At 38.7% G+C, this 26,773-nt stretch overlaps 1 protein-coding gene across 1 annotated transcript in view; it reads left to right on the top strand.

The window, feature by feature from the left end:
* CPNE8 (copine 8) overlaps positions 1 to 26,773 on the top strand; it is a 113,212-nt gene that overhangs the window by 48,837 nt on the left and 37,602 nt on the right. Inside the window, exons 7-11 of the mRNA XM_075145844.1 lie at positions 383 to 446; positions 5,552 to 5,655; positions 7,572 to 7,676; positions 14,878 to 14,919; positions 20,768 to 20,843. Of these exons, the coding sequence (XP_075001945.1) occupies positions 383 to 446; positions 5,552 to 5,655; positions 7,572 to 7,676; positions 14,878 to 14,919; positions 20,768 to 20,843 (391 nt within the window). The remainder of the gene's footprint in view (positions 1 to 382; positions 447 to 5,551; positions 5,656 to 7,571; positions 7,677 to 14,877; positions 14,920 to 20,767; positions 20,844 to 26,773) is intronic.

Here is a 26,773-nt window from a genome sequence, read left to right on the forward strand (position 1 = left end):
GTATTTTGTTTAAGGAAAATTTGCAAAAGGTTGCTTTTCAAAAGTCAGTAAGTTGTAGAGTCATCTCTAAATAAAACATCAATGGGAGGGTAGAAAATAGAATTTCTAATATTGTGATTTCATCCTATTCAAACTTGTTATGCTATTTCCTTTAAAATTGAAACTGATTTGTTTTTTGCTAGTTAGAATAAATATGCAATGCATTTACCAATTCACTTGGGATAAACCCAACTTTTTTACACACAAGTGACAGAAAAGGGAAACTGTATAGCATGCCATCAGTTTTGTGACCTGAAAGCTTATCTTGTGCTTATCTGTGTCAGTTGTAACTTTCATAAATGATATTAAGGAACTGAGGTGATGTAGTTGTATTTTCTTGCAGAGGAATTCCTGGGAAGAAATGTGGAACAGTCATAGTAACAGCAGAGGAACTGGGCTGTTGCCGAGTAAGTGTCTGTTCATTGCTTTTTGAAAAATAAAATGGAAATGATTTTGTGATTTACACTGCAACAGATTGTCAAGGTATAATGTATAAATTTGCACTTTGTGATATATGTAAGATGTTAGGATACTTTTTTCCTATCAGTTACTCTTAGTTTTAGATAGCAGAAGCAGAAAGAAGCAGAAAACAATACGAAGCATTGTTTTTGATTCTTAGATGAGTTTTAAATCTAGTCTTTGTTTTCCCAAGTAATTAATCACATTTTAATCTCTTAGTGTCCAATTTTTAACAGCGATCCATTTGTTTCAGCCATGGAATTATGTTTCCATTGTGGAATATTGATGTTACATGAACATCAAAGTAAAATTTTGGATTTTTATCCTTATAGTTAAAAGGTTTTATGCTAATAGTGAGTCATATTATTTAAAAAATGTGAAATTAATATTTATTGGGAAAAAGTAGTAAGGTATTTCAAAGAATTGCCATAAAAGAAGAGTTTAAACAGTTTTCTTTAAAGAAAGTGAAGACTTCCTTGGCCTATTAATGGCAGATGCCTACTTATTTAATAGAAAATAGAAGAATTTCAGTGCAGAGGAGGGCAGTGGGGAATTTGGCTGGTTAAGGGGAGAGACATGGTGTGGTCACGACCTTTCCCAAGAGTGTCACCGCTCCTCCCCCTCCTAGGGTTCATGGAGAAGTGGATTGTCAGAGGAGGAGGCTTGCTGGTCAGAAGGCACCAGGCAGCCAGGCCAGCTCAGTTGCTTCCCAGCACTGAATGAGCTAGCAACAATCCATAAATCATAGGGAAACAGAGACTAGAAGGAAGAATAAGGAAGGATAATAGATATGGGGTGATAAAGACCGGTTGGAATCTGAGGAGGGGGACAGTTTGTGAAAGCATGGTATATATTGGATGGAGCTGTAGGGTGTATCTTTGAAGAGTTTGCAATGACAAGATAGCAAATCTTAAATGAAGAAAGCAATAGTATCAGACATTTGATAAGAATGTACAGGGGATCTGGAGAGTACAAGATTAGATACGTGAACCTACAAAAATACCTTGAGGCTTGAAGAGATTTTTTTCTGGGGCTTAGTTTTTGTAATTTGGTGGTGTTGAGAGAGTAATGCTTCACCTTTTGTATAATTTTTAACTTTTATACCACATCATAAGTTGTTAATTTTTTTCTGTTTATGGAGTAGTCTTGTTTCTCTTTTTACTAATATATCCGATAGCTAATCTGTTTAGGCCTTATTTTCTTAATTTCATTAGATATTTAAAGTAAAAAGAAATCCTTAATTTTGTTACTTATTTCCAGCTTAGTCAAGTTTGGGTTATTTCTCTGCAGAAATGGTATATTTGCAATAGCACATGGGCTCAAATTTTATTTGCCTTTTCCAGGCAACCTGCCGGTGCTGCAGTTATGTTAATAGGGTGCACCAACTCAGTCTCATTTAATTCCCATTTAGCAGTAGGAAATTCCCGTGTTACTAGTACGAATGAGTAAGTATGGTCATGGAAAATGCCTGTCTTTACCCTCTGTTTTACATCATCTCAAACTGTTGTACATAGTACATGATCAAAATGTTCACACTTTTATCAGATGACAAAATGGGTTCATCATTTAATTGCTTTCCTGCAGAAATTGTGCTTCTACATTTCTTAAGAAGTTAAGCTCCTACCATTCTGAAGAGACATGTGCCATCACCCCAAGCATTTATTAAAAGAGACTAAAGGCAATTTTTTCCTGATATTCTGGGTTTATCCTCCAAGACCAGCATTTGTATCCCAGTTATAACAAACTATTTAAAAGTCACAAATATGTCATTAAATCCATAATCAGAACAGGATTTTTTTTTCTCTCCCTTTTAATGAAGACAAATTCTAGGTGCCTTCCAAGGCTTTCATGTTCTCCCAGATTCACCCAACTCAAATTTTATATATATGGTGACTGGTTCAAAATCACTGAAGGGAGCTTGCAAAGAATTTGGGACTCAATTTCTCTCTTTTGCACTTTCTTTTGCATTCTCTGTCATGCTCTTTCATGTGCACACTCACTCACACAGTCTCTTGCGGTGCCTCTCCAGCTGTCACATACTTTCTCTGTGATATTTTCCTACCTAAGGTTATTAAGTATTTGGATTAATTCTTATCTGACCTTGTCGTGGTTTAACCCCAGCCGGCAACTAAACATCATGCAGCTGCTCGCTCACCCCGCTCCTCTGGTAGGATGGGGGAGAGAATCGGGAGGGCACAAGTAGGAAAACTTATGGGTTGACATAAAAACAGTTTAATAATTGAAATAAAACAAAATAGAACAGTAAGAATAACAATGATAACAACAACAATAATAGAATATACAAAGCAGGCGATGCATAATGCAACTGCTCACCACCCGCCGACTGACACCTCGCGTGTCCTGAACCGCGAGAGCCCCCCCGCCCAGTTTTTATACTGAGCATGATGTCACATGGTATGGAATACCCTGTTGGCCAGCTGGGTCAGCCGCCCCAGCTATACTCCCCACACCCCCCAGCTTCCCCTGCACCTGGCAGAGCATGGGAGGCCGCAAAGTCCCCGGTGCAAGCACCACCCAACAACAACCAAAACATCAATGGGCCATCAACGTTCCTCTCCTACCAAACCCAAAACACAGCACCCCCCCAGCCACCAGAAAGAAAGTTAACTCTATCCCAGCCGAAACCAGGACTACTCTTCTGAGATTTTTTGCCAAACTTTTATAGCTTATATTCAGAATGGGAAAGATTTTTAGAATCACTGAATTGCTGAGGTTGGAAGAGACCTTGGGAGATTATCTAGTGCAACTCTCCAGCTCTTCTTATAGCAGGTTACTTAGGGCTCTGTGCAGTAAGGTTTTGAGTATGTCCAAGGAGACTCCACAGTCTCTTTGTTTGTGTTTCGCCACACTCACGGTAAAAAGTTTTTTTCTTGTATTTGACTGGAATTTCCTGTATTTCAATTTGTACCTATTGCCACTTGTTCTTCCACTGGATACTACTAAGCAGAGTCTGTTTACTCCCTCCCATCAGGTATTTATACAAATTGATAAAATCCCCCTGAGCCTTCTCTTCTCCAGGCTAAATAATTCCAGCTCTCTCAGCCTCTCCTCATATGAGAGATGGTCCAATCCCTTAATCATTTTAGTGACCCTTTCACTGGAATCGCTCCAGTATGTCCATGTCTTTCTTGTACTGGGGACCCCAGAACTGAACACACTACTCCAGGAGTGGCCTCACCAGTGCTGAGTCACTTCCTTCAACTTGCTGGCAGCACCCTTCCTAACGCAGCCCAGGAGGCTATTGGCCTTCTTTGCTGCCAAGGGTACTTCGGTCAACTTGGTGTCCACCAAGACCCCCCAGTCCTTTTCTGCAAAGCTGCTTTCCAGCTGTTTGGCCTGCAGCCTGTACTGGTGCATGGGTTTATTCCCCTCCAAGTGCAGTACTTGGCATTTCCCTTTGTTGAACTCCATTGGTTTGTTTTTCCAGCCTGTATGGGTGCCTCTGAATGGCAGCACAACCATCTGGTGTATAAGCCACTACTTCTAGTTTTGTATCGTTTGCAAACTTGCTGAGGGTCTACTCTGTCCCATCATCCAGGTCATTGATGAATCTGTTAAATATTATTGGCTCCACTTTTGACACCTGGGGTACACCCCTAATGACCGGTGTCTTCAGCTGGACTTTGTGCCAGTGATTGTGACCCTTTGAAGCCCAACAGTTCAGCCAGTTTTCAGTCCACCTCACTCTCCAGTTATCTAGTCTGTAATTCATCAGTTTGTGAACAGGATATTATGGGAGACAATGTCTAAGGTCAAGATAAACAACATCCGCTAGAGCCACTCATTTCACGAGGGAAGGCTTCAGGTTGATTAGTCATGAATTTCCCCTTTGTAAATCCATGCTGATTGACTCTCAGCCACCTTCTTGTCTTTCATGTGTTTGGAAATGTTTTCCAGGATTATTTGCTCTATCATCTTCTCAGGAATTGAGGCAAGACTGGCCTGGATCCTCTTCCTTGCCCTTTCTCGAAGATAGGAGTGACATTTGCTTTCTTCCAGTCCTCAGGAACTTCTCCTGAAGATCATGACTTTCCAAAGATAATCAAAAGTGGCCTCACTTTTGATTGGCCAACTCCATCAGCACTCACAGGTGCATCCCATCAGGTCCCATGGACTTCTGTATGTCTAGTCTGTTTAAATGTTCCCTTACCTGGTCCTCCTCTACCTTGTTGCAGACTTTCTCAGGTCTGGGTCTCAGATGCCCAAGATTCTTGAAGGCAAATCTTACCAGTAAAGACCAAGGCATAGAAGGCTATGAGAAACATGGACTTTTCCATGTCCTTTGTCACCTGGTCCCTTGCCCTGCTCAGTGGTTAGCCCACATCTTCCCTAGTCTTCGTCTCATTGCTGTTACACCTGTGGACCTGTTTATGAAACACAGTCTTCTAGCAGGCCCTGCCCCACTTAGCTGCTGCATCTGCAGGTTTATCTTTGCATTTATAATCCTTCTTGCATTCTTGACTGCCCAGAGAGGTGACCATGCGTGACTATCAGTTTGCCTGCCCACAGCAAAGAAACTTTTCTCCTCATTTGTCATCAGAATGGGTGTATTTGGTATCTTCCAGGCGCATTTTCCAGAAGCTTCTAGACTCTTAATAGCAAGCTGCTAAGCCATTTGCTTTACAAACAGCAGGAGCAGACAACTGCAGGTTTAAGTCACTGAAGGAATGAGGCTTTGTTGTGTCTCAGTAGAGTTTTTAAAAATAATTCTAATGTGCATTCCTTGCCTGTGCATCTACTTCCCTCAGAATGCAACTTTGGATGTCAAAAAATACTGGAAAAATCCTGAGGCTTTTAGCATAGAAATTTACCCTTCCTCTGCACCCCCCTACAAAGGAATTCTTGGTTCCAGCAGTTCAAACTACACTATAAGGACATTGCAGGAATGCAAATGTGTAGGGGGCGTCTAGAAGGCAGATACCCTCATTTGTTTTGTTTTCTGTTTGTATGGTTATTAGTCAATGATTTTTTTTTTACTTTTAGTGTAGTAAACTGCATGTTGTATGTAATTTTTCTGTATTACCCATTTCAGGATTCAGTTTTAATGCAATTTTGTGCAAACAAATTAGACAAGAAGGACTTCTTTGGGAAATCGGATCCTTTCCTTGTATTTCATCGAAGCAATGAAGATGGCAGGTAGATGCCTGTTAAATATTTCTGCTGCTAAACAGTAGGCAGCTTATTTATTTGCAGATGGTAATATAGTTTTCATTTTTTTGTATTTGTCAGATTAAGCTGTGTTTTGTTTATAATGTTTGTTGGATTTAAGTATATCATGTTATATGGTATAGGAATAAACCTATTGTAACAAATAGGTCAAATATTGCAACTCAGGGTTTTAAGAGTTGAATGTATGATAAATACAGAGCACTATGAAAATTAATTGTAATAAAAATAGTTAGATAGCATTACTTTTGCTAAGATACACTATGTCTTTAAATTAAATAGAATTCTTAAAGGAAATTTTAGCTGCAGAATATGCTAATGTCTAGAATTTTTTTTAGGTAAAAACATTTTATACTGCAAATTTGGAAATATCTTTTATCTTTTTGACAAGGTTCTAGGAAATAGAATTCAAAAATACCTTAAATAGAAAATTTTTTTTACAAGTGGCTGTTTGCTACATTCATGCTTTAATTTGTTAAAGTAGGTTAATCTCTCCTGTTCTGCTGCTAAGACTTGACATGCTAACTTCTGGTTTTCTGCTTACATGGGGGGCTGCTGGCAGGTTAAGATTTCTTGGAAACTGATAGTCCTCACATATAACATCGTATCAAACCAAAGGCTAGACATGTATGATATTACTTGTTTCAGTAGTTTAACTGGAACAATTGTTAACGTAAACCTATATATGGGTATACGTATGTCTGTTCCCTGCTCTTTTCCTCTCGGAGGCAGATTATAGGACATCTTCCTGAATAAAGCTGAATATCTTAAATTGCAAGCCTGGAGGAGTTATGGCTCCTTTGTGAGTGGCATTAAGGTCATTAGTGGAATTTCTCTGGGCATTACTGGGAGTGCTGGTATATCCAGTTTATCTTGGCCTTGAGTGCCATGCTTCTCCACTTCCTTCCAAGAGGTGAGTGGTGAGCCACTGATTCTTTATTGGTCTCCTGAATCCAACAGGAGGTTGGGGCAGTACTTCTGCACCCGTGGGCAGAAGGATGCTCTCTTTTCTGTCTCTTAGCTTCAGGCATGCCTTCTGAATCATCGCCAGGATAAAAACATAGGCCTTTGGAACATAAGGCAGATATTCCCTCAAAGGACAACTTTAGTTACGTCTGTATGTAGAATTTCAGTAGTGATTTCACCCGTGACCTTGCCTCCTATTTTCTTTTGAACAATTCAGTCCCCAAGATGAGGATTCAAAAGAAGTATTTTAATTTTGCATCACTTACTTAGAGAAAGCAGAATGCATTAAAACAATTCATTGTATTTCACCTGAGACAAGATGATCATGGATCTCACAGAGGCTTATATGTTTTACCTGAGACAGCCCTGGTTAAAAAATCATAGACATAAAATGGGAACAAGTATCAGAAAGCTTGTTCCTGAAGAAAAGACAAACTGAGCTCCTGAGACAGCCCTGGTTAAAAAATTATAGACATAAAATGGGGAACAAGCATCAGAAAGTTTGTTCCTGAAGAAAAGACAAACTGAGCTCCCTTGGCTCAGTTTCTTAATCGCTAAGCAAGAGTCAAATCCTTACCAGACCACTTTCTTTCTGGATCTGTGACTGATTCCTGGCTGTACAAGGCCTGTTTAAACAAATGGAATGCAGACTGCTCTTGCCTGAAATAACTTACTGAAGTTTTGGGTAAAAACATTTTAGTTTTGGAGTTGTTTAGCACCCTAGTCTGTAATATCTCTCAAACAGGTCTGTCCTTTTCAGTCTTCCCTTCTGTCTGATTTCACTACATTTCTTTTTTTCTTACCTAAATTTTATATGGACATTGTATGAGTAAATACGCATTACAGCTCTTTGATTCCATATTTGGTGACACAAAAGAAAAAGTAAATAAATACAAAATATATCTTTTTTTTTATTACAGTTTTACCATCTGCCACAAAACAGAAGTTGTAAAAAATACATTAAATCCAGTGTGGCAGGCATTCAAGATTTCTGTCAGAGCACTGTGTAATGGAGACTATGACCGGTAAGCTATAGGTTAAGCTTTCTTAGCATATATGATGTTTTTCCCCCTAACTCATGTCTTCTTTTGTATGTAAATTTTTCCATGCAGTTCAGTTCCTGATGTTATCTAGGTTATTTAGTCAGCATTTTGATAGGATAATATGTGTTTGAAACCATTCATCACATTAAAGAATTTAGAAAATAAAGCCAATATGCTAAATCTGTAGGAAATGTTAGTGGTGATTTCTGGAAAAAAATGCTTCACTCTCTGTTGTGTGATTAAGAAACAGTGAGAAAGAAAAGACTAATTTCAAGAATGGCCACTGTACTAGTGTGCATAAGTATTTTTTAATAATTTTTCAATGAAAAACAATTATGACCCGTCTTCCTTGGGTGACATTGTAATGTCAGAGGATGCTGATAAATGAAAGTCTTTGAAATACATAGGTAAGTAGATGAGAAACACAGAAGGTAATCATCATCTTGTTCAGATTTGAAGTTTTTCAGTGATCCCATGCAAAAGGATCCATCTTTGAAAAACATGGTAATAAATACCATGTTTTTGACCATTATTTTACCAATAATAACAAGCAAATTAGTTAAGCTGAGGAACGATGGATATTTTTAGACTCCTTAAAAAATGGACATGTTAACTTCTAACAATATCAACAAGAAAAATGTCTAAGTCCCTGTTGATGACTTCTTGTTCTGTTGTCACCATTCGTATTTTTGAAATGCATTTAGATATGAGTGTTATTATTAAGTACCCAGTTAAATGTCTGGTAGTTTATCTATCTCTGCTACCTGAAATCTGGAGTACTGGAATTATTTCAGTAAGACTCTGAGGAAGTATAGACTTATCAATTAGTCATAATACTTTTAGCAGTGTATAGCGTAATATTTAGTTTAAAATCATGAAGGAAATATATGAAGACTAGAACAAAAATATGCATAACACATAAGCTGAATGTATTAGATAGATGGCTAGACGTGCTAAGATTCAATTCAGCTTTACATAGACTGTGTGAAAAATAAAAGAGATGCAAAATGTACTTGTCTGGGTATTTCAAAGGCAAAAGGTCAAAAATCTGGTTTGAATGCCATGTATTCCCTAAACTTCTGTTTTATTTTATTAAGTTGAGATTGGTATGATCATATTTTATTATCTTACATAAGTTAAGGTATTTTATCTTATTGATTAAAATAAAAAGAGGTTTAGTATTGCATTCTTCTAACCATGAACTAATGTTTCCATCAGCAGAAGCCAAATCCTTTGTTGAAACATATTGCTGCATGTAGAGAAATTAAGTAAGACTTTGCTCAAATTGGTAATTTTCCTATGAGTGTGTCTTTGAAACAATCTTTAATTTGGAATTTAAGTAGTTACTTTTCTTTTCTACCTCAATTTTTATTTTCAGCTTCCATGTATGTGATTACCATCCATTCATGTACATTTTATGTTACTGTAGTACATGATTTTGCCATGTCATAACTCTATTGCATTACATTATCAAGCTAATTATTCAGTGAAATGTGTATGCTAAAATTATTTTAATTGGTTACCATGAAACCCTAGTCTTCCAGGGAGGCATTCCTTGAACTTGTAATTACTAGCTAATGCCAGGGGATAAACAAACTAACTCCTGAATCAACTGACTGAATCTCAGTAGCAGTGAAGCAGCAGGAGAGTAAGTGCTTATTTTCACTAAGCTAAGCAGAATGTGTTCACAGTAATAAACTTAAAGCTCTGTCTTTATAAGCTGCTTATTAAAAAGTCAAAAGCTAATTGACTGGTGATTTTTTTTTCCCTAGGAAAGTGGGGGGGTTTTATCATTTTTTGGGGGAATGGCCGTTTTTAGTCTTCCCTACCAGATCTTAGCTGCTTTATTTGATCTGTGATACTCTTCCAGTCCTTGATGTCATGTTCCTTCAAACTGAAGGAAAAAGGATTGTCCTACGTTGCTAACACTCTCCTTGTGAAGTACTTGATACAGTCGTCGTCAGCCATGTTGGTTACTCTTTCAATTAGATGCAATAAAAATGCAGCAATTTCATAATAAGTACATTCTAATCAAATAGAATTTATAACTTGTATATGAGTTCATGTGCATAATGCATAAGCAAAATAGTGCACATGAAGCTGTTCTCTGGACTAGCTGCCCTATTTATCGTATTAAAGAAAAAAGGTTTTCATAGTAATTAAAAAAGACATTGTGGTAGAGGCATATTGAAATAACTCCAGCATTCCAAAAGAGAATTAAAAAGTATAATAACATGCCTCAAATTATTGTGTAACTACTGTTTTCTCATGTTGATTCTACTTTGAATGCTTTCAACATAATGTGCTCAGCCAATGCCTTATGAATAAAAGGCTTCATGGAACTTCATAATCCTGCCTACAACAATCATGTTTCAAATCAAGAAATACTCGTTAGCTGTTAGATTAATTCAAATTAGTATCTGCTGATAGTCCAGAAAAAGCATCCAAAGTTTGTTTGTTTGGGGTTTTTTTATTTGAAAACTTTTCTTTCTGAAGGTAAGGATTAGATTCCTAAGCTCAGCGTGGTAATACATAAAAACACAAACCCCAAAAGTCTCTTTCAGATAATGGTAGTTTCACAGATCATATTTTGGTGCTCTGCATCCTGTGGTAGATGTGAAAGGTGGGAATAATGTCATTAGTAAGAATATATCACAGTAACATTCATTCTAGTTTTGGGAAGAGTAAATTTTCAGTTAATGTAATTTTCAGAGCTTCCAAGTGAGCTCTGTCCACTTTTTCATTGTGAGAAGACCAGGATTTGCTTTATTTTTCTCAAACTATGTAATCATACAATCAGCCATCGCAGGGATGGCATTTCAGTACTACAGCAGTACTTAGTATCTCTAATATTTTTGTTCTCTTCTTTCTTTCTCTTAATGTGAGTTCTCAACTAGCACTTACACACAGTTATTTTCTGCATTAAAGTTTTAAGATAGAGGTATCCTAAACCCCAACATTCTCTAACCTTGATTGTTTTTTAAATTAAAGATTTTTTAAAATTAAAATAGAGAACCCATCCTCTAAACTGTGTCCTTTAAGATAAAATAGCAGTGTAGAGAGTGTAAAATATCAGTATGAGAAGATTTGAAAGGCCTTTTAATATCTTGCATGTCATGCAAAATAGGTAAAACTCAAGATCTGTGATCAATCCTTTTAATATGAAATAAATTTCAGGAGAGAGGAGCTTTATTCAAGGAAGAATTGCCCTTACTGAAGTTGCATGTCTGAAGATCCTTCTCAATAATTTATCTTGATAATCTTAAGAATTTATCTTAATAATTTAAGTTTTCTATCTGAGATGATTTGGCTCTTTGAACACAGATTTGTAAGACAATTCAAAACTTAAGTCCCACTAAACCTTATGTAAATCTTAACTTACTAGCCTGTCCTGTCTATCTTAATAGTAACAGGTTTTGAAACCTGGAAGTAAAATAATGGTAATGGTTCTCTAGGGGAAAAAAAGGCTATTGCCCTTCTTACTAAATTAAATACGGTTTCCTTTCAAGGGTCAAATACTTAGTGGGATAATGCCTGAGGGACGGGGTGTCATCCAGAGGGACCTGGACAAGCTCGAGAACTGGGCCTGTGTGAACCTCATGAGGTTCAACAAGGCCAAGTGCAAGGTCCTGCACCTGGGTCGGGGCAATCCCCAGTATCAATACAGGCTGGGGGATGAAGGGATTGAGAGCAGTCCTGCCGAGAAGGACTTGCGGGTACTGGTGGACAAAAAGCTGGGCATGAGCCAGCAATGTGGGCTCGCAGCCCAGAAGGCCAGCCGTATCTTGGGCTGCATCTAAAAAAACATGGCCAGCAGGTCGAGGGAGGTGATTCTGCCCCTCTACTCTGCTCTGGCGAGATCCCACCTGGACTACTGCATCCAGCTCTGGAGCCCTCAGCACAGGAGAGACATGGACCTGTTGGAGCGAGTCCAGAGGAGGGCCACAAAAATGATGAGGGGGTGGAACACCTCTCCTATGAAGAAAGGCTGAGAGAGTTGGGGTTATTCTGGAGAAGAGAAGACTTCGGGGAAACCTTATTGCAGCCTTTTGGTACTTAAAGCGGGCTTATAAGAAAAATGGGAACAAACTTTTAGCAGGGCCTGTTGCGACAGGACAAGGGGTAATGGTTTTAAACTAGAAGAAGGTATATTTAGACTAGATATAAGGAAGAAATTTTTTACGATGAGGGTGGTGAAACACTGGAACAGGTGGTAGATGCCCCATCCCTGGAAACGTTCAAGGTCAGGTTGGACGGGGCTCTGAGCAACCTGATGTAGTTGAAGATGTCCCTGCTTATTGCAGGGGGATTGGACTAGATGACCTTTAAAGGTCCCTTCCAATCCAAACCATATTCTATGATTCTATAAAGTAGGTTTGGAGCTGTTCTTGATTTCATTCCACAGAACAACTTTCACTTTAATCAGTTTTCATTCTAAGGTGGCTTAACCCCAAACTGAAATTCCACAAGAGGGATAAAATGGAACAAATGATGTGGTCAGAGCCATTAAATTTAAGTTGAAAAGAGAAACATCCAGACAAAGCAACTCCTTCTTTGCCTATTTTTGAATATCATAAAAAATGTGAAAAACATTTAGGCATGAATTTGTTGGTGTACATAATATCAGCTGTTGATCAACCTTGTCCCCAAAGGGCCCCTTCCTAGTAAAGAAAATTATTCAACATATTCAACTGTATCTCACAGGAAGAATGGGGAGCAGCTTCCATGGAAGCAAATTATAAAGTAATTGCTTGGATTCCTGTCCCCTCTATTAATACCACAGACCTGATGACTTCACTTCATGTGAAACTGTTCTGAAGAATAAAAGTAAGCACGTTGTTGCTTAAAATAGAGGAAGTCTGGAGGTGTTATTTTTCTCTCCCATGTTCAGTTGATTTTAGGCCGGATAGGATTCATTATTACTGATTGTTGAATTTACTTATATATACACTCTTTCTGTAGTAAAAGGAGATAAATAATACTATATGCTATCTCCATCCTGATACATGTTTCCTGTTTGATTAATGGTGTTGAAGATAATATGCTCTATAGTTTTTGCATTTTAAGAAATCCACTCAAGTAAGTATGTAAAATAAGATTGATCCTTTACATGGGAAATTTTTGTTTTCTACGTTTTGTCTGTTTCCCAGTCATCCCTGAAGCAAGAATAGTTAGAGCTGTCCTCAGAGGTTCGCTTTACTCGTAAGGAAACAGTTCGTCTCCACATTCATCTTCCATTTACAGCTTTTACACGTGTATAGAGTCATAGAATGATTTGGATTGGAAGGGACCTTTAAAGATAATCTAGTCCAACCCCCCTGCCATGGGCAGGGACATCTTTCACTAGATCGGGTTGCTCAAAGCCCCGTCCAACCTGACCTTGAACAGCTCCAAGGATGGGGCATCCACAGCTTCTCTGGGCAACCTGTTCCAGTGCCTCATCACCCTCATTGTAAAAAATGTCTTCCTTATGTCCAGTCTAAATCTACCCTCCTTCAGTTTAAAACCATTACCCCTTGTCCTGTCACTACAGACCCTACTAAGAAGTCTCTCTCCATCTTTCTCATAAGCCCCCTTTAAGTATTGAAAGGCTGCTGTAAGGTCTCCCTGGAGCCTTCTCCAGGCTGAACAACCCCAACTCTCTCAGCTTTTCTTCATGAGAGGTATAATCTCATAAATGTGAAGTAATGCATAGGAGGTACATGAGCCTGCTTATTGGATCATACTTTTAGTTAAACTGTTTCGGTCTCCTGTCTCAGTATCCTGATTTGCGCAGTAGCCAGTTGCAGATTCATCAGAGAGATGCTCAAGGAACTGTAGGAAACCATTATATACTTAACATTTTTCATGTTAAGGCGCTTCTCTGAAAATTTGCCAATTAGTTATTGTTCTATACTGTGAAAAAATATTTTAGATCCATGTGTTATTTTGTGTGTATAATAATCTACTAGTTTGGCTTTCAATTCTGATTTATATGAAATAAATTCTAATTATTTCTCCTATTGAAAAAGTGTTTGTACTGAGTACTTGTGTGTTGGCACACTTTAACATTTTATTACCCAACTTGCCCACCACCTCCTGACTCACTAAGAGGAGGATGAGTATTCCCACAGTGTCCAGGGCAATCTGTCAGTTTGGGAAAAACTGGTACCCAGAGTCTGCCTCTGTTGTGTTCCGCTCTATACCCCACAATCTGCTTGTCCCATTTCATTCTAGGAAGCCAGAGTCGTGGTTATGTTGTATAATGTGATGGTTATCTAGTGTTGTCTGATGAAAGAACTAAACAACTATTCTCTTGGCTTTATAGGTATTAAAAAAAAATTATGCTGCACTTTTCTGTCTTCTTCAGTCAGATAGTCAGGCAGCCTCCTCCTCTATTGAGAGGTAGGGTGGAGCTTAAGAGGGGAAAAGTGCAGTCTTTAAGGAACTACAAATTTCTTTTATCTGCACCCACAGACAGGGCCTTCACAAAATCTTGGGTGGATCTCACAGAGTTTTCATTTTTCACCACTGCACAATGTTTAGAAGAGGTTAATACTGTCTACCAGATTGAAGTTATATTGTATTCTGGAGTAGTTATTTTCATTTAAGAACCAAAATGGACTAGAATTCCTTACTGCTTTAAATGTGCTTTACTTTGTATTATGAACATTGCTTTTAATCTGTACTTTGCTGTTTAATAATTTTGTTTTATAAGGGCCCTCTCAATCTCTGCACACTTCTCAAATATGGATATATTACTTTTCTCTGTAAGATGTTATTATCCCACAGTAGATACCCCTTTTCCAGATAATAGCATATACCAAAGAAACCTTCACAGTAAGTTCAGTTTGTTAATGTTCTTAAAAACTTTGATAATACTTTAAGGTTTAAAGAATCATTTGTTAAAAAAAAACACAGAAAATTCAGAGTATCAGCAAGTAAAAATATCTCAGTTAAACTTCCAATGTGTTTGTTTCCTTAGCTTCTGCTGTATTTTCGTATTAATTTATGAAGATATATTGGGTAACCTGAGTGACTTGCTATTTTCTGCTTTTCTGCCATGAGAAATGACTGGAAAATTCTGCTTTCTGGAATTGGCACAATTGATGCACTCATATGCTATTAAAATAAAAAGTATTAAAGGCAATCCTGGTACATTTTAATATATTTTAATAGCGTTGTGTTTTTTAAATTTTTTTAGGACAATTAAAGTAGAAGTGTATGATTGGGATAGAGATGGAAGGTAAGACATTAATTCTATTGTTAAACTTCAGGGTTATCCATGCATATTTATACATGTTTTAAAATTTATAAGTATATAGTGGCCAGAAGAGTACTAGAGAATTTATCAATATTCAGAGATACAGGTACTGGAAAAAAAGTTTTGCTGTGCTACAGTGGTAGCAATTGTGATAAATGCTGATGTTTTAGCCCATTTCAAACGTGATGGGTGTATATTCATACATGGAACAAGAGAGATGGAATGTTTCGTGATCTGTAAAATCAGTTTTGTGAATCTCATTATGTTATCAGTTTATGTACGCTTATGAAGAGAGGGATAATCCATTTTATAATCTACTTTCTTTTGCTTAAAACACTGCTTCATAAACTGTTGCTTTTCAACTATGATAAAATGCCTGAGCCTGCAATTGCTACTTCATGGTTGCCTAGATATTGCAGTATAGAAACTACCTATTAATTACCATAATTTCAGATTGGGTTTGAACGTTTATTTCCATGCCTGTCTTCATCAAAACATTGTTGTAAACTCTAGAGTTGGAAGACCGGGGTTTTAAATAACTCCATTGCTACAAAGAGGATGGCGGAATATACGTGGAATTTCTGTTGCTAAATTCAAGAGGGGCAATCTGTTATTCAAGCTTACTGTCTGTACTGAGTGTACCTTCTTTCTGAAGAAATTAGCCTTTCAAATTGCCTTTATTTTGACAAACAAGATAGAATTCTTTTTTTATCAGACTGGATTGCTCTCTCTTGTTCTTTTAAAAATGTTTGAGCTTGTATCTTAATACTTTGGTTAGAAACTGTACTCATAAATCATGGTACTAGAACTTGTATGTAATACAAGAATATGTTGATTTCTATGTATCCTTAAGTTGGTCTGTCTTAATTATTTCCTATTAATCTTAATTTATATTTTTAAATATATGGATATGCACTTACATTTGCATTTTTAAGAGTATATCATTTATTATAAGTAATGTCTTTAATATCGCTAATGCAATTTGCTTCTAGTATTATAGCTTGTGCTTCTGTGATCCAATAGATCTTGTAATCATAATAGGCAAATTTATCCTGTGCTGCCATTCATTTCCTTGCTGACAAGGTCCAAAACCAGTTTCAGCTTTCTCAGCTGTATAAGCTGTCTTCTTGGTTCCATCGTGAAGCCTGTTGATTTATAAGCATTCTTATCACATGTTTAGCCTCTATAAATACCTGCTAGTGCAAATTCATCCTTCTTGATTAGTTATTCCCTGGAGTAACAAAATAACATATTCTGGCAATTAAAAATACAAGGATTTAAATTAACAAAGCCATATTAGGAAAAAATCACTGCATCACTGTAACGATGAATTTCTATTAATATTCTCTGTTCCTCACTTAGATTTGCCAAATCCTTAAAAATGTGATATATTTACACTTTTGTGTATAAACTACAATATTTTTTGAAAATAATTTAACAGTGAAAAATTAAATTATATTGCCAAGTTAATAAAAAATAAAGATTATATTTTATTAAGGTATCAGGCCCCATGTGCTGTCCCATTTCATCCAAAATCTGAAACTGAGGTATGATTAAAAAGAAAAGGAAGAAGTCTGACAAATAATATTGTGTAGCTGCAATTCTGAGTGAAATCTTCAACATACTGTGGAATTCAGGCAGTCATTAGCCTCTACACTCTCCCAAAGAGTTTGAAAGATTATCTGCTTTTGCTCACATCCCACTCTGAATACCTATAAAACTAATATCTAAAAAACAAAAAATGAAGGATACTATTTACATGTATTCCTTTTTATTCTAATTGTATTATTTTTTTGCCTTTTGCTTTCTACCTTTTTTGAATTTAGAAGGAGGCAGAACACTAACATCTTACATGTTTAAATTCCTCAGAAAGATGAGATAGCACTCATCTCATGTAACTTCAGACAATGTAAAAATCAGACAACTAGATTGAACTAATCATTTAAGCTGCTTCAGTAGCTTACAGGGGAAAATGGTCTGATTGAATCCTAACTGGAATAAATTGCCATTTGGTGGTGCCTATGACTTACTAGTGATCATAGCAAGAATCTAAGTGCCTAATTTAACTTTGACATTGCCAATTTTATCTGAAGTGAATCCCATTCAGGAATTAGTCTATCAATTTTTGTACAATGCTGCTTTTACTCAGTTTATATTAATTTCCATTTTTGATGGACTCTTTGTTTATGAGCAGTTGTTACACTAGGTGATGACCTCACTAGGCCAAATCTGTTTGCTCCAGAGATGTGCAGTCTGGGCAGGAACAACCTTTGAAAGATCATCAGAGAGCCTGCTAGATGGCAAAGCAAGTCATACTGAATATTGCAGGTTATTCTGCAATCAGTAAGGCAACGTTACTGTGCATATACTTGATTTCTGAATCTTGACTTGACTCTGACTTCTTGCGCCTTGACTTAAAGGTTTTTTTCTTTTTCCCCATTCTGTGTTATCTGTGCTTTGGGAAAACGGTGCCAGGGTGCTTTGGGTTAAGCTTCTTACTGTCACTTTCATGAATTACATTGTTAAGAGTGATTGTATATTCTTAGCTCTCATTTATTTTCAAAATTTCTTGACTAAAAGGTAACACAGGACCTTTGTAACATTAACACTGTTAATTATTTAATGTTTCTTTGTCTCAAACCAGTTTTTGCACAAAAATTGTCAAAACGTGAAACCACTTGATTTAATTGATACCTTTTATTGCTTCTAAGAGCTGTGACAAACCCCAAAATATTTGGTGCTATAAGAAGTTAGAAAAGTTGGTTTTGTTAATTTGGACAAGCCCACTTGTGTGAAATGAAGTGACTTTCTTTTTGTTGAGTGTCTTTATCGATGAAGTACTAGCAGACAGGTCTTACAGAAGGAAAAAATAAGATGGTATGCAACTTCACATCAGCATATAAGCAATGCTCTATTTTTTTTATTTCTCTCTGAAGGCTTTTTTACTAATTTCAGAGAAATTGTTACTTAACATACATGGTGCAAAAGCCTTGACATTTGATTTGTTATGCAGAAGAAATTTTTTTTTCTTGAATTTTAAATCTGTAAATATTATCATGCTCACCTAGGGCCACTGAAACATTCATCTGAGAATCTAAACACTGCAGGAGAGATTGTAAAACTCAAATTCTAGGCTCTCACACCTTTTTTTTTTGTCCTCCATCTTCATCATCCTTCTTCAGCTAGATAGCTGATTTTTAGATTGTGGCACTTTTCCCCGTACTCATTGATGTATTTCTGGTGATGATTGTCCTTTCCTCCATTGTTTTCTTCTGTTAGATTATTAAAAAAAAAATCAAAGTTAATACAATTCTGAAAGTGATTGTCAGTACTTCAAAGCATGGTACCAAAAGTGGCAGATTTAGGGAGATGTGATTCAAGTGATTATTTTATGTTCTAAGCGTCTCTGATTCAGGGTTCTGATATGCCACTCATGGACAAAAGTCTTTAAGCCTAGGAATATTTGGTGTTAGGAAGGCAAAGAGAATAACTTCTTTGGATTCTCAATCCAGAGATCCATTTGGTGAAGTGTGATCATGAATTTAGGGAGGAATCGGTACCTTGTTTTTCTTAATGAGTTACTTCTGGCAAAGGCAAATGTTGTCCGACAGGCACTCATCTTTCAGAGCCAACCTAGTGGAGGGGCATACATCCATCTGAATACTGAGCATTAAGATCCAGGTTGAAGATCTTTAAGTGCAGAGAGCTCTGGACTGGTTATATATGCCCATACCTTTTTAACATGATTAGTCAGAGCAATTGTATCTTTCTAACTCAGTTCTTATCGTTCTGTGTATATTGCCACAAGGAAAGGAGGCTTTCCAATGTCTCTTAGAATTAAGGAAACAATTACTTTTGAGCAGTACAGATTTTTTTTTCCCAGAGACAACCCTGTCTGGAATTGCTTATGTTTCCTCCAGCATGTTTGTAGGTAGTCATTGAGCTATTGTTGGAATTTCTGCCTTTGAAATATACAAGTTGATTTGAAAATTTAAGGTAAGAACTGTTATGAAAGGGAAAGATTCCCCTTTAACCAAGGTGCCTTTCTCTCCAGTGCCATGGTTACCCAAAGTTAAATACACCTTATGTGCTACAGCCCATATAGAAATCAAGTTGCATAGCCTGTATGGGTGGCTTCCTCTGTTCCCCTGGTTAAATAGTCTTTGCAATCTGGAGAGCATTTAATCAAAGGAGATGATACCTCCAAAATGTGTTTCTTAAGAAAAGTCTTTGTCTCAGAAGCAATTGCCTGATCTCCAAACTGGAAGAGAGTGTTTCATGAGAGGTGGTCCCTTCTGAATCTGAAGATATATCTGAATCTGAAGAATATCTTCACCATATAGTATTTCCCAAGCTTTCTTACAGGATGCTTTCCTTATTTCATGTGCATTAGCATGATGACTGGACCTTTTAATTGTTTGTTTTACATACTTTGTGAATTCATACTGGTTTCAGAAACAGAGATTTATATTTGGGGTTTGTTTTTTTTTCATTTCATTTCATTATGAGTAAATCAAGAAAGAAATTTCATGTTGCTGTGGATTGTTTCCATTTTTCCTCTTCTTGCAACATTCAGATTTATTTAAATTTGCTTTTAGTATTTATAGCTTAATTAGAAGTGTGCTGTATTTCTTAAAAATAAATTTTACAAGTAACAAAGTCATAAAACTTTGACTTTCTATTCTAGTTTACCGTTGGAGGGAAGGTAAAAAAAGTTAGTTTCATAGCTCACCAGATGTGGAGGCAGAATGTAAAGGAGATAGAACGCCTTGTTAGGGAACAACTGTGAAAGCAGAGGGAGACGGGGGCAGGGAGGAATGGGAGTTGGAGCAGCAGCGAGGAAAGTTCGGCTGAGAAGAGTGGAGAATGGGAACAGGTCTTGTGACTGCAGGGAGTTGTGTAGCCAGCTGTTAGGCCCTCAACCCTGCGGTCGCTTCCATTCCAGGCACCTGTCTGAGATATGAACCCGCAGTTCAGTCACTTCTGGCAGGCCTGTGGTTTCTGTGCCCCAGCTCCCTGACCCCAGCTGCCTTTCTCAGCAATGCTTCATCCACTACTCTCCCTCTGGCCACTCTGCTGACAGTGGCTCCTTGGCAGCGTGCCATCCCCTGGTTAAGCGTTGACAAAGCAGGTTTCAAAATGTGGGTGACAGCACAGGAGTGTTGAATGTATTCTTGGAGCAGGAATAGAATTTAGAAAGGAGAGTCTTGATAACCACTGCTTTAGTGTTAGGTTAAGATCTGCTTTCCAGTGGTGTCTAATACCGTAAGCTGAGTAGGCTCAGTGGATTGCTTTTCTCCTCCCAGATGGGAAGACATAGCAGCTGAAATAAGCTTTGGATCTTCCCCTTAAAAGTACCATTCAATGTCACATTATACAAATTGGTAGGGCTGGTCTTTTCTGGTTTAAGTTATCCTTTCACACTCTTACATAGTCTTGCACACAGTTCAGAGTCTGTGATGCCAGTGGTCACCCAGTGAGAAAATGGTGATAGTCTTTGATAGCCCACTCTGGTTTTTCAGATGCTGTAAGCTTACATTGGGGTCAGATCACTAATTTACAACCTACTCCTCACCGTGCAGCTAAGTTAAGCAGAAGCCATCAGAAAGATTTAAGTTAATACTTTTCGTCTCTAAATTTTTATTACTAACAGAGTGAACACACAACAGAGGGAAAAATAAAGGTTTTTAAGCAAATTGTATCTTTTGCCATTGCTCCTTTCTTGAGTGTCAGTTCATATTGGCTGTGCTTCTCTTTTACATGAATAGATGTAATACATGTTTAAATTACTAAATGCTGTGCATTTCATTTAAAAACTTTTTTTATACAGCCATGATTTCATCGGAGAATTCACAACAAGTTACAGAGAGTTGTCGAGAGGACAATCTCAGTTCAACGTGTATGAGGTAAGTATTGTAAGTATTTTCTCACTTTCAGGAAATGAATGAGAACACTTCCAATGTTTTCATGGCAAACTGGTCAAATCTGCACAGTGCTTGTTAAATTCAAACTTTGGAATTATTTCACATTTCTCCTTTTATAAAGAAGAACAGAGAATCTAAAAGTGTTGCTTCATAAGAGCACAAGCCTTATGAGGAGCAGCTGAGGGAACTGGGGTTGTTTAGCCTGGAGAAAAGGAGGCTGAGGGAGACCTCATCGATCTCTACAACTACCTGAAAGGAGGTTGTAGTGAGGTGGGTGTCAGTCTCTTCTGCCAAGTAACAAGCGATAGGACAAGAGGAAATGGCCTCAAGTTGTGCCAGGGGAGGTTTGGATTGGATATTAGGAAAAATTTCTTCACTGAAAGGGTTGTCAAGCATTGGAACAGGCTGCCCAGGGAAGTGGTGGAGTCACCGTCCCTGGAGGTATTTAAAAGATGTGTGGATGTGGTGCTTAGGGATGTGGTTTAGTGGTGGACTTGGCAGTGCTAGGTTCACGGTTGGACTCGATGATCTTAAAGGTCTTTTCCAACCTAAATGATTCTATGATTCTATAAAAAGATTTAAAGACAGATAGGTAGTGTGCATGTGTATGCGTGCTGGGCTGTGATAGGGCAAGAAGAGCACTTCAAGCAGCTGGGTTGGTATGACATAACTTGGAGGAAATACTGGGTTACCCCCATTTGTGTATGAACAATTTGTCATTTATTTCTTCTTTTGCCAACTGTTAGATGTGTTGTATGCTATTTTCTCCTATCCAAAGAATATCTGGTGATTTCTACATAAGATGCAGAGTCACATGCCTTTGGTCTTAAGTGCAGACTTTAGAATCTTCAGAGTTTTGATGCAGGGCTTACAAGTGACGGAGAATTTACCTTACATATTGGTAGGGTTTTTCATGTAATCAGTTACTATCTTTGCTTGAAAATTTGCATCTTATTTCCAGTTTAGGATTTATGCATCTGCCAGCTACTGGGATTGACAGGCAGTTGTCAATTCAATTATAGAGTTTTATATTGTTGGATGACTTCTGACTGTGGTAAGACCTTACCGTGTATTGTAGGTGAATGCAGACTACATCCACATTCCCTCTTAGTCTTCCTTCTCTTCTCTTTTCTCCTCAGGGCCCTGTGCCCAAAACTGTGCAGGCTTGTTTATTTCAGATCTAATAAATCCCTAGTTTAAGACTTCTTTCTTAATTTAGTCTGAGATTATTGGGATTTGCAAAAAAGTGAATTTTTTTTTCCAAGATCAGACTTTACTGAATCTTCAAAATACGTTTTAATTTATTCTCAGAAGCAACCAATGAGTTTGTGCAAACAAAAATTGAGATGCACAAACTTAAAGTGTCATAAAGGGACTAATTTTTAGCATTTTTTTTCTTTTTTGGAAAAGTCCCTTTAAAAATTATCCCATATTCGGGCACAAAAAATTGACTGCAAAAAAAAAGTCTAAGCGTTAAGACTTCTGCATTAAAACTTCATTTTAAAATTAATATCCCAGAAGAATCTCAGTATGGAATGAGAAATGTATCGTGAAACTTCAAAATGTGTTAAATAAGGAGAGGCAATAGGAGAAAAAGATTTAAAATTTATTTTGTCACTGAGAAGGGGTGTCAACTTAAAGACTCTCCCTAAGGAAATACGTTACATTCTGCGGTGTTAAACTCCAGCTTATGTTTTTATAGATCCAAGAAATTTCATTTTACGTTTTGAGTCCCCATTATTTTTATGCATAACTTGGATCACTTTAGCTTTATCTTCAGTAGGTAGCAGTGTGTAGTACTGTAACTTCAAATACTGTGAATGTGCTCCCCAGTTAGAAGCAGTACAGGTGAGTTAGAGTTATGCTGCATCTGATCTAGTAAGTTCTGCCTAGATTGTCTTAGTCTGATGATCAGTTCTGGTGCTCAGGAAGAGTACAGAGATCGCGTTAGGTCGTGCAGAGAGGAAATTAGAAAGGCAAAAGCCCGGCTAGAACTCAACCTGGCCACTGTCGTGAGAGACAACAAAAAATGCTTTTATAAGTATGTTAATGACAAAAGGAGAGCCAAGGAGAATCTCCATCCTCTATTGGATGCGGGGGGGAACGTTGCCACCAAGGATGAGGAAAAGGCTGAGGTACTCAACGCCTTCTTTGCCTCAGTCTTTAGTAGTCAGAGTGGTTATCCTCAGGGTACTCAGCCCCCTGAGCTGGAAGACATGGACGACGAGCAGGATAAACCCCCCATAATTCAAGAGGATGAAGTTAATGACCTGCTATGCCACCTGGACGCTCACAAGTCTATGGGGCCGGATGGGATCCACCCGAGGGTACTGAGGGAGCTGGCGGAGGAGCTTGCCGAGCCGCTCTCCATCATTTACCAGCAGTCCTGGTTAACTGGGGAGGTCCCGGATGACTGGAGGCTTGCCAATGTGACTCCCATCTACAAGAAGGGCCGGAGGGAGGATCCGGGGAACTACAGGCCGGTCAGCCTGACCTCGGTGCCGGGGAAGATCATGGAGCGGTTGGTTTTGAGGGTGCTCACGAGCCACGTCCGGGACAACCAGGGGATCAGGCCCAGCCAGCACGGGTTCATGGAAGGCAGGTCCTGCTTGACCAACCTGATCTCCTTCTATGACCAGGTGACCCGCCTAGTGGATGAGGGAAAGGCAGTGGATGTGGTCTACTTGGACTTCAGTAAGGCCTTTGACACTGTCTCCCACGGCATTCTCCTAGAGAAGCTGGCGGCTCACGGCCTAGACAGGTGCACTCTTCGCTGGGTAAAAAACTGGCTGGACGGCCGAGCCCAGAGAGTTGTGGTCAACGGAGTTAAATCCAGTTGGCGGCCGGTCACGAGCGGTGTTCCCCAGGGCTCAGTACTGGGGCCGGTCTTGTTCAATATCTTTATCAACGATCTGGATGAGGGGATCGAGTGCTCCCTCAGTAAGTTTGCAGACAACACCAAGCTGGGCGGGAGTGTTGATCTGCTGGAGGGTAGGAAGGCTCTGCAGAGGGACCTGGACAGGCTGGATCGATGGGCCGAGGCCAACTGTATGAGGTTCAACAAGGCCAAGTGCCGGGTCCTGCACTTCGGCCACAACAACCCCAGGCAACGCTACAGGCTTGGGGAAGAGTGGCTGGAAAGCTGCCCAGAGGAAAAGGACCTGGGGGTGCTGATTGACAGCCGGCTGAACATGAGCCGGCAGTGTGCTCAGGTGGCCAAGAAGGCCAACGGCATCCTGGCCTGTATCAGAAATAGTGTGGCCAGCAGGAGTAGGGAGGTGATCGTGCCCCTGTACTGGGCACTGGTGAGGCCGCACCTCGAATGCTGTGTTCAGTTTTGGGCCCCTCACTACAAGAAGGACATGGAGGTGCTGGAGCGTGTCCAGAGGAGGGCAACGAAGCTGGTGAAGGGCCTGGAGCAGAAGCCTTATGAGGAGCGGCTGAGGGAACTGGGGTTGTTTAGTCTGGAGAAGAGGAGGCTGAGGGGAGACCTCATCGCGCTCTACAACTACCTGAAAGGAGGTTGTAGCGAGGTGGGTGTTGGTCTCTTCTGCCAAGTAACTAGCGATAGGACAAGAGGAAATGGCCTCAAGTTGCGCCGAGGGAGGTTTAGATTGGACATTAGGAGAAATTTCTTTACTGAAAGAGTGGTCAGGCCTTGGAACAGGCTGCCCAGGGAAGTGGTGGAGTCACCATCCCTGGAGGTATTTAAAAGACGTGTAGATGAGGCCCTTAGGGACATGGTGTAGTGGGCATGGTGGTGTTGGGTTGACGGTTGGACACGATGATCTTAGAGGTCTTTTCCAACCTGTATGATTCTATGATTCTATGATATAACATGGTTATCCTCCCTTTGGGACCAGAGGTAGGATACTATGCTGTGTACACATGTTGGCTTGTCTAGGTCTATCTCAAGTGTCTGCACTGTATTGCATCGTGTACTTGGAATTGTCTTCCAGAATTCCTGTAAAAGGAATTGGTTTCTTTCCATGGTAAAACAATGTGGAGTGTTTCAAGTTCCACTTCCTTTTTTTTTGTGTGTGTGTATACAAAAGCCGGGAAGTACTACCCCTAATTTAGGTGATATGGGTGATAGGCAACTAAGTCTAGTTGCCTGATTGCCCTGTGTTTCCTTTTACCATTCCTTTTTCACCCAGCAGTAGCCTAGTGCTTAGGTACACAGCAGTACGTAAGCATTTAATTCACCATTCTGATGATAGGCATTCTTGATGCATTTGCACAAAACCCCATACCTGTCTTGTGATACTGATGTGGTGGTGGTGTTTGGAACAGGTGGTCTGCTTAATTAGAGCAGCATTACCATAAAGAAATACTCCCTGTGCAAGGGCTCAAGAGTAGCAATTTTCACATGGAAATAATGCATGTATTCTAGGCACCTGTGTATTCCCCTGTGTGAAAATACGTGCTATTGCATTTTCACATATGTATGCATATGTCCAGCCATTTGTGTTAAAGCTTTTTAGCACCCTTCATCTCACACATGCTCATAGACAAAGAGTATGGATTGTGCCAGATACTTTCAGTTTCTCTAAGGTGAAGTGCTGAATCTGTAGGTTTTGCTCTGTAGGTCTTTCATAGCCTCACTTACTGAGATTTGCAAAGAGCCGCCTTTGTTTTATTTTTAATGTCAATATTTTGTTGTCTTTCTCAGTTAATTCTGTTCTCATTTTTGCTGTCTTCCATTTCTGGATATGAGCATTCATACAACACAAGAAAACTACTGTTTAGGCAAGGTACAGTCTGTGCTGTATTTATTGTCCTAAGGTGTCCTAAGAAATAGAGGAACCTTAAAAGAGTCTGAGTATGAAGTTCATATTCAGTGCTTCAGATCACGGAGTCATGAACCCAAAGAACTGTGTGTTATAGGTAGACATTTTTGGTGTGCTTTTTTTTTATGATTTCCAAACAGTATATCTGTCTGACAACTCTTTGACAGATCCTTTATAAAAATAAAATGATTATAAAATATGAGATCTTTTGTCCCTTTCAGAGTTTATAAATAGTATTAAAGACAGGAATGGTCCAGTTTTAAGTTTAGTTGTGTTTTCCTTTCTTTCACATTGAAGAGGCTATAGTCTCCTCTCTAATGAACTTACAAGATGTTTGTATCAGTTGAGTAATGAACATAACCCAGGAAAATACAGCATCTGCCAAAGTGCCTAAGGGAAATATAGGAAAGGTGACAGTGCATCCTACTAGAAATTGCCTTCATTTTGCCTGGGTGTTTGGAGCCTTGGTCTTTTGGGTTAGACCTTGACTCTTACCCTTATGCAATAGATCGCTGTCATCACAGCACAGTACAAATGCCCATTCCTAGGTCTGATTACCAGCAGGATTTTTCTAGTTAAAAGCAGCCCTCTCTTCGGAAATGTCATCATACACAGAGCCTTCCGGCTCTCTAGAAGTTCTGGTAGCATAAAATGGGTCCTCTTACTGCATCAGCAGTTTCAACCCTTGTCTTACATAATGCAGATCAAGTATAGGAACTGAAGAAAAATAAGGCACTTAGAATTTTTCTTTTTCCCTGTTGTTTTGGAAGTCCCTAAAAGTATTTCTTCTTTCTCGTATTCTGGAGCTCCTTCCCAGCTTCTAGCTGGGACATTGTGTGTGATACTTTTATTGGTATTTCTTTAGTGACTCTATCCTTGATCTCGAGTGTTACCAGAAGCCAAGATTTTGATCTTATCCCTCCCTGCCCACCTTCCCCAGGGGAAAGTAATATCTAAGGCTCACCCTAACATCAACAATGGTCATATGTGCCATCTGAAAAAACACAAATAGCTTTTTCCACCAAATCTTACTTTAACGTAGTCTTGTTAGTTTGAGCACCTCCTCTTTCAAATTAGCAGCTAATTTGCTTTCAAATTATACTGCAGGTAATATAGGCACTT

The sequence above is a fragment of the Calonectris borealis genome, chromosome 1 (assembly GCF_964195595.1).
Source record: "Calonectris borealis chromosome 1, bCalBor7.hap1.2, whole genome shotgun sequence".
In the NCBI taxonomy this organism is placed as follows: Eukaryota; Metazoa; Chordata; class Aves; order Procellariiformes; family Procellariidae; genus Calonectris; species Calonectris borealis.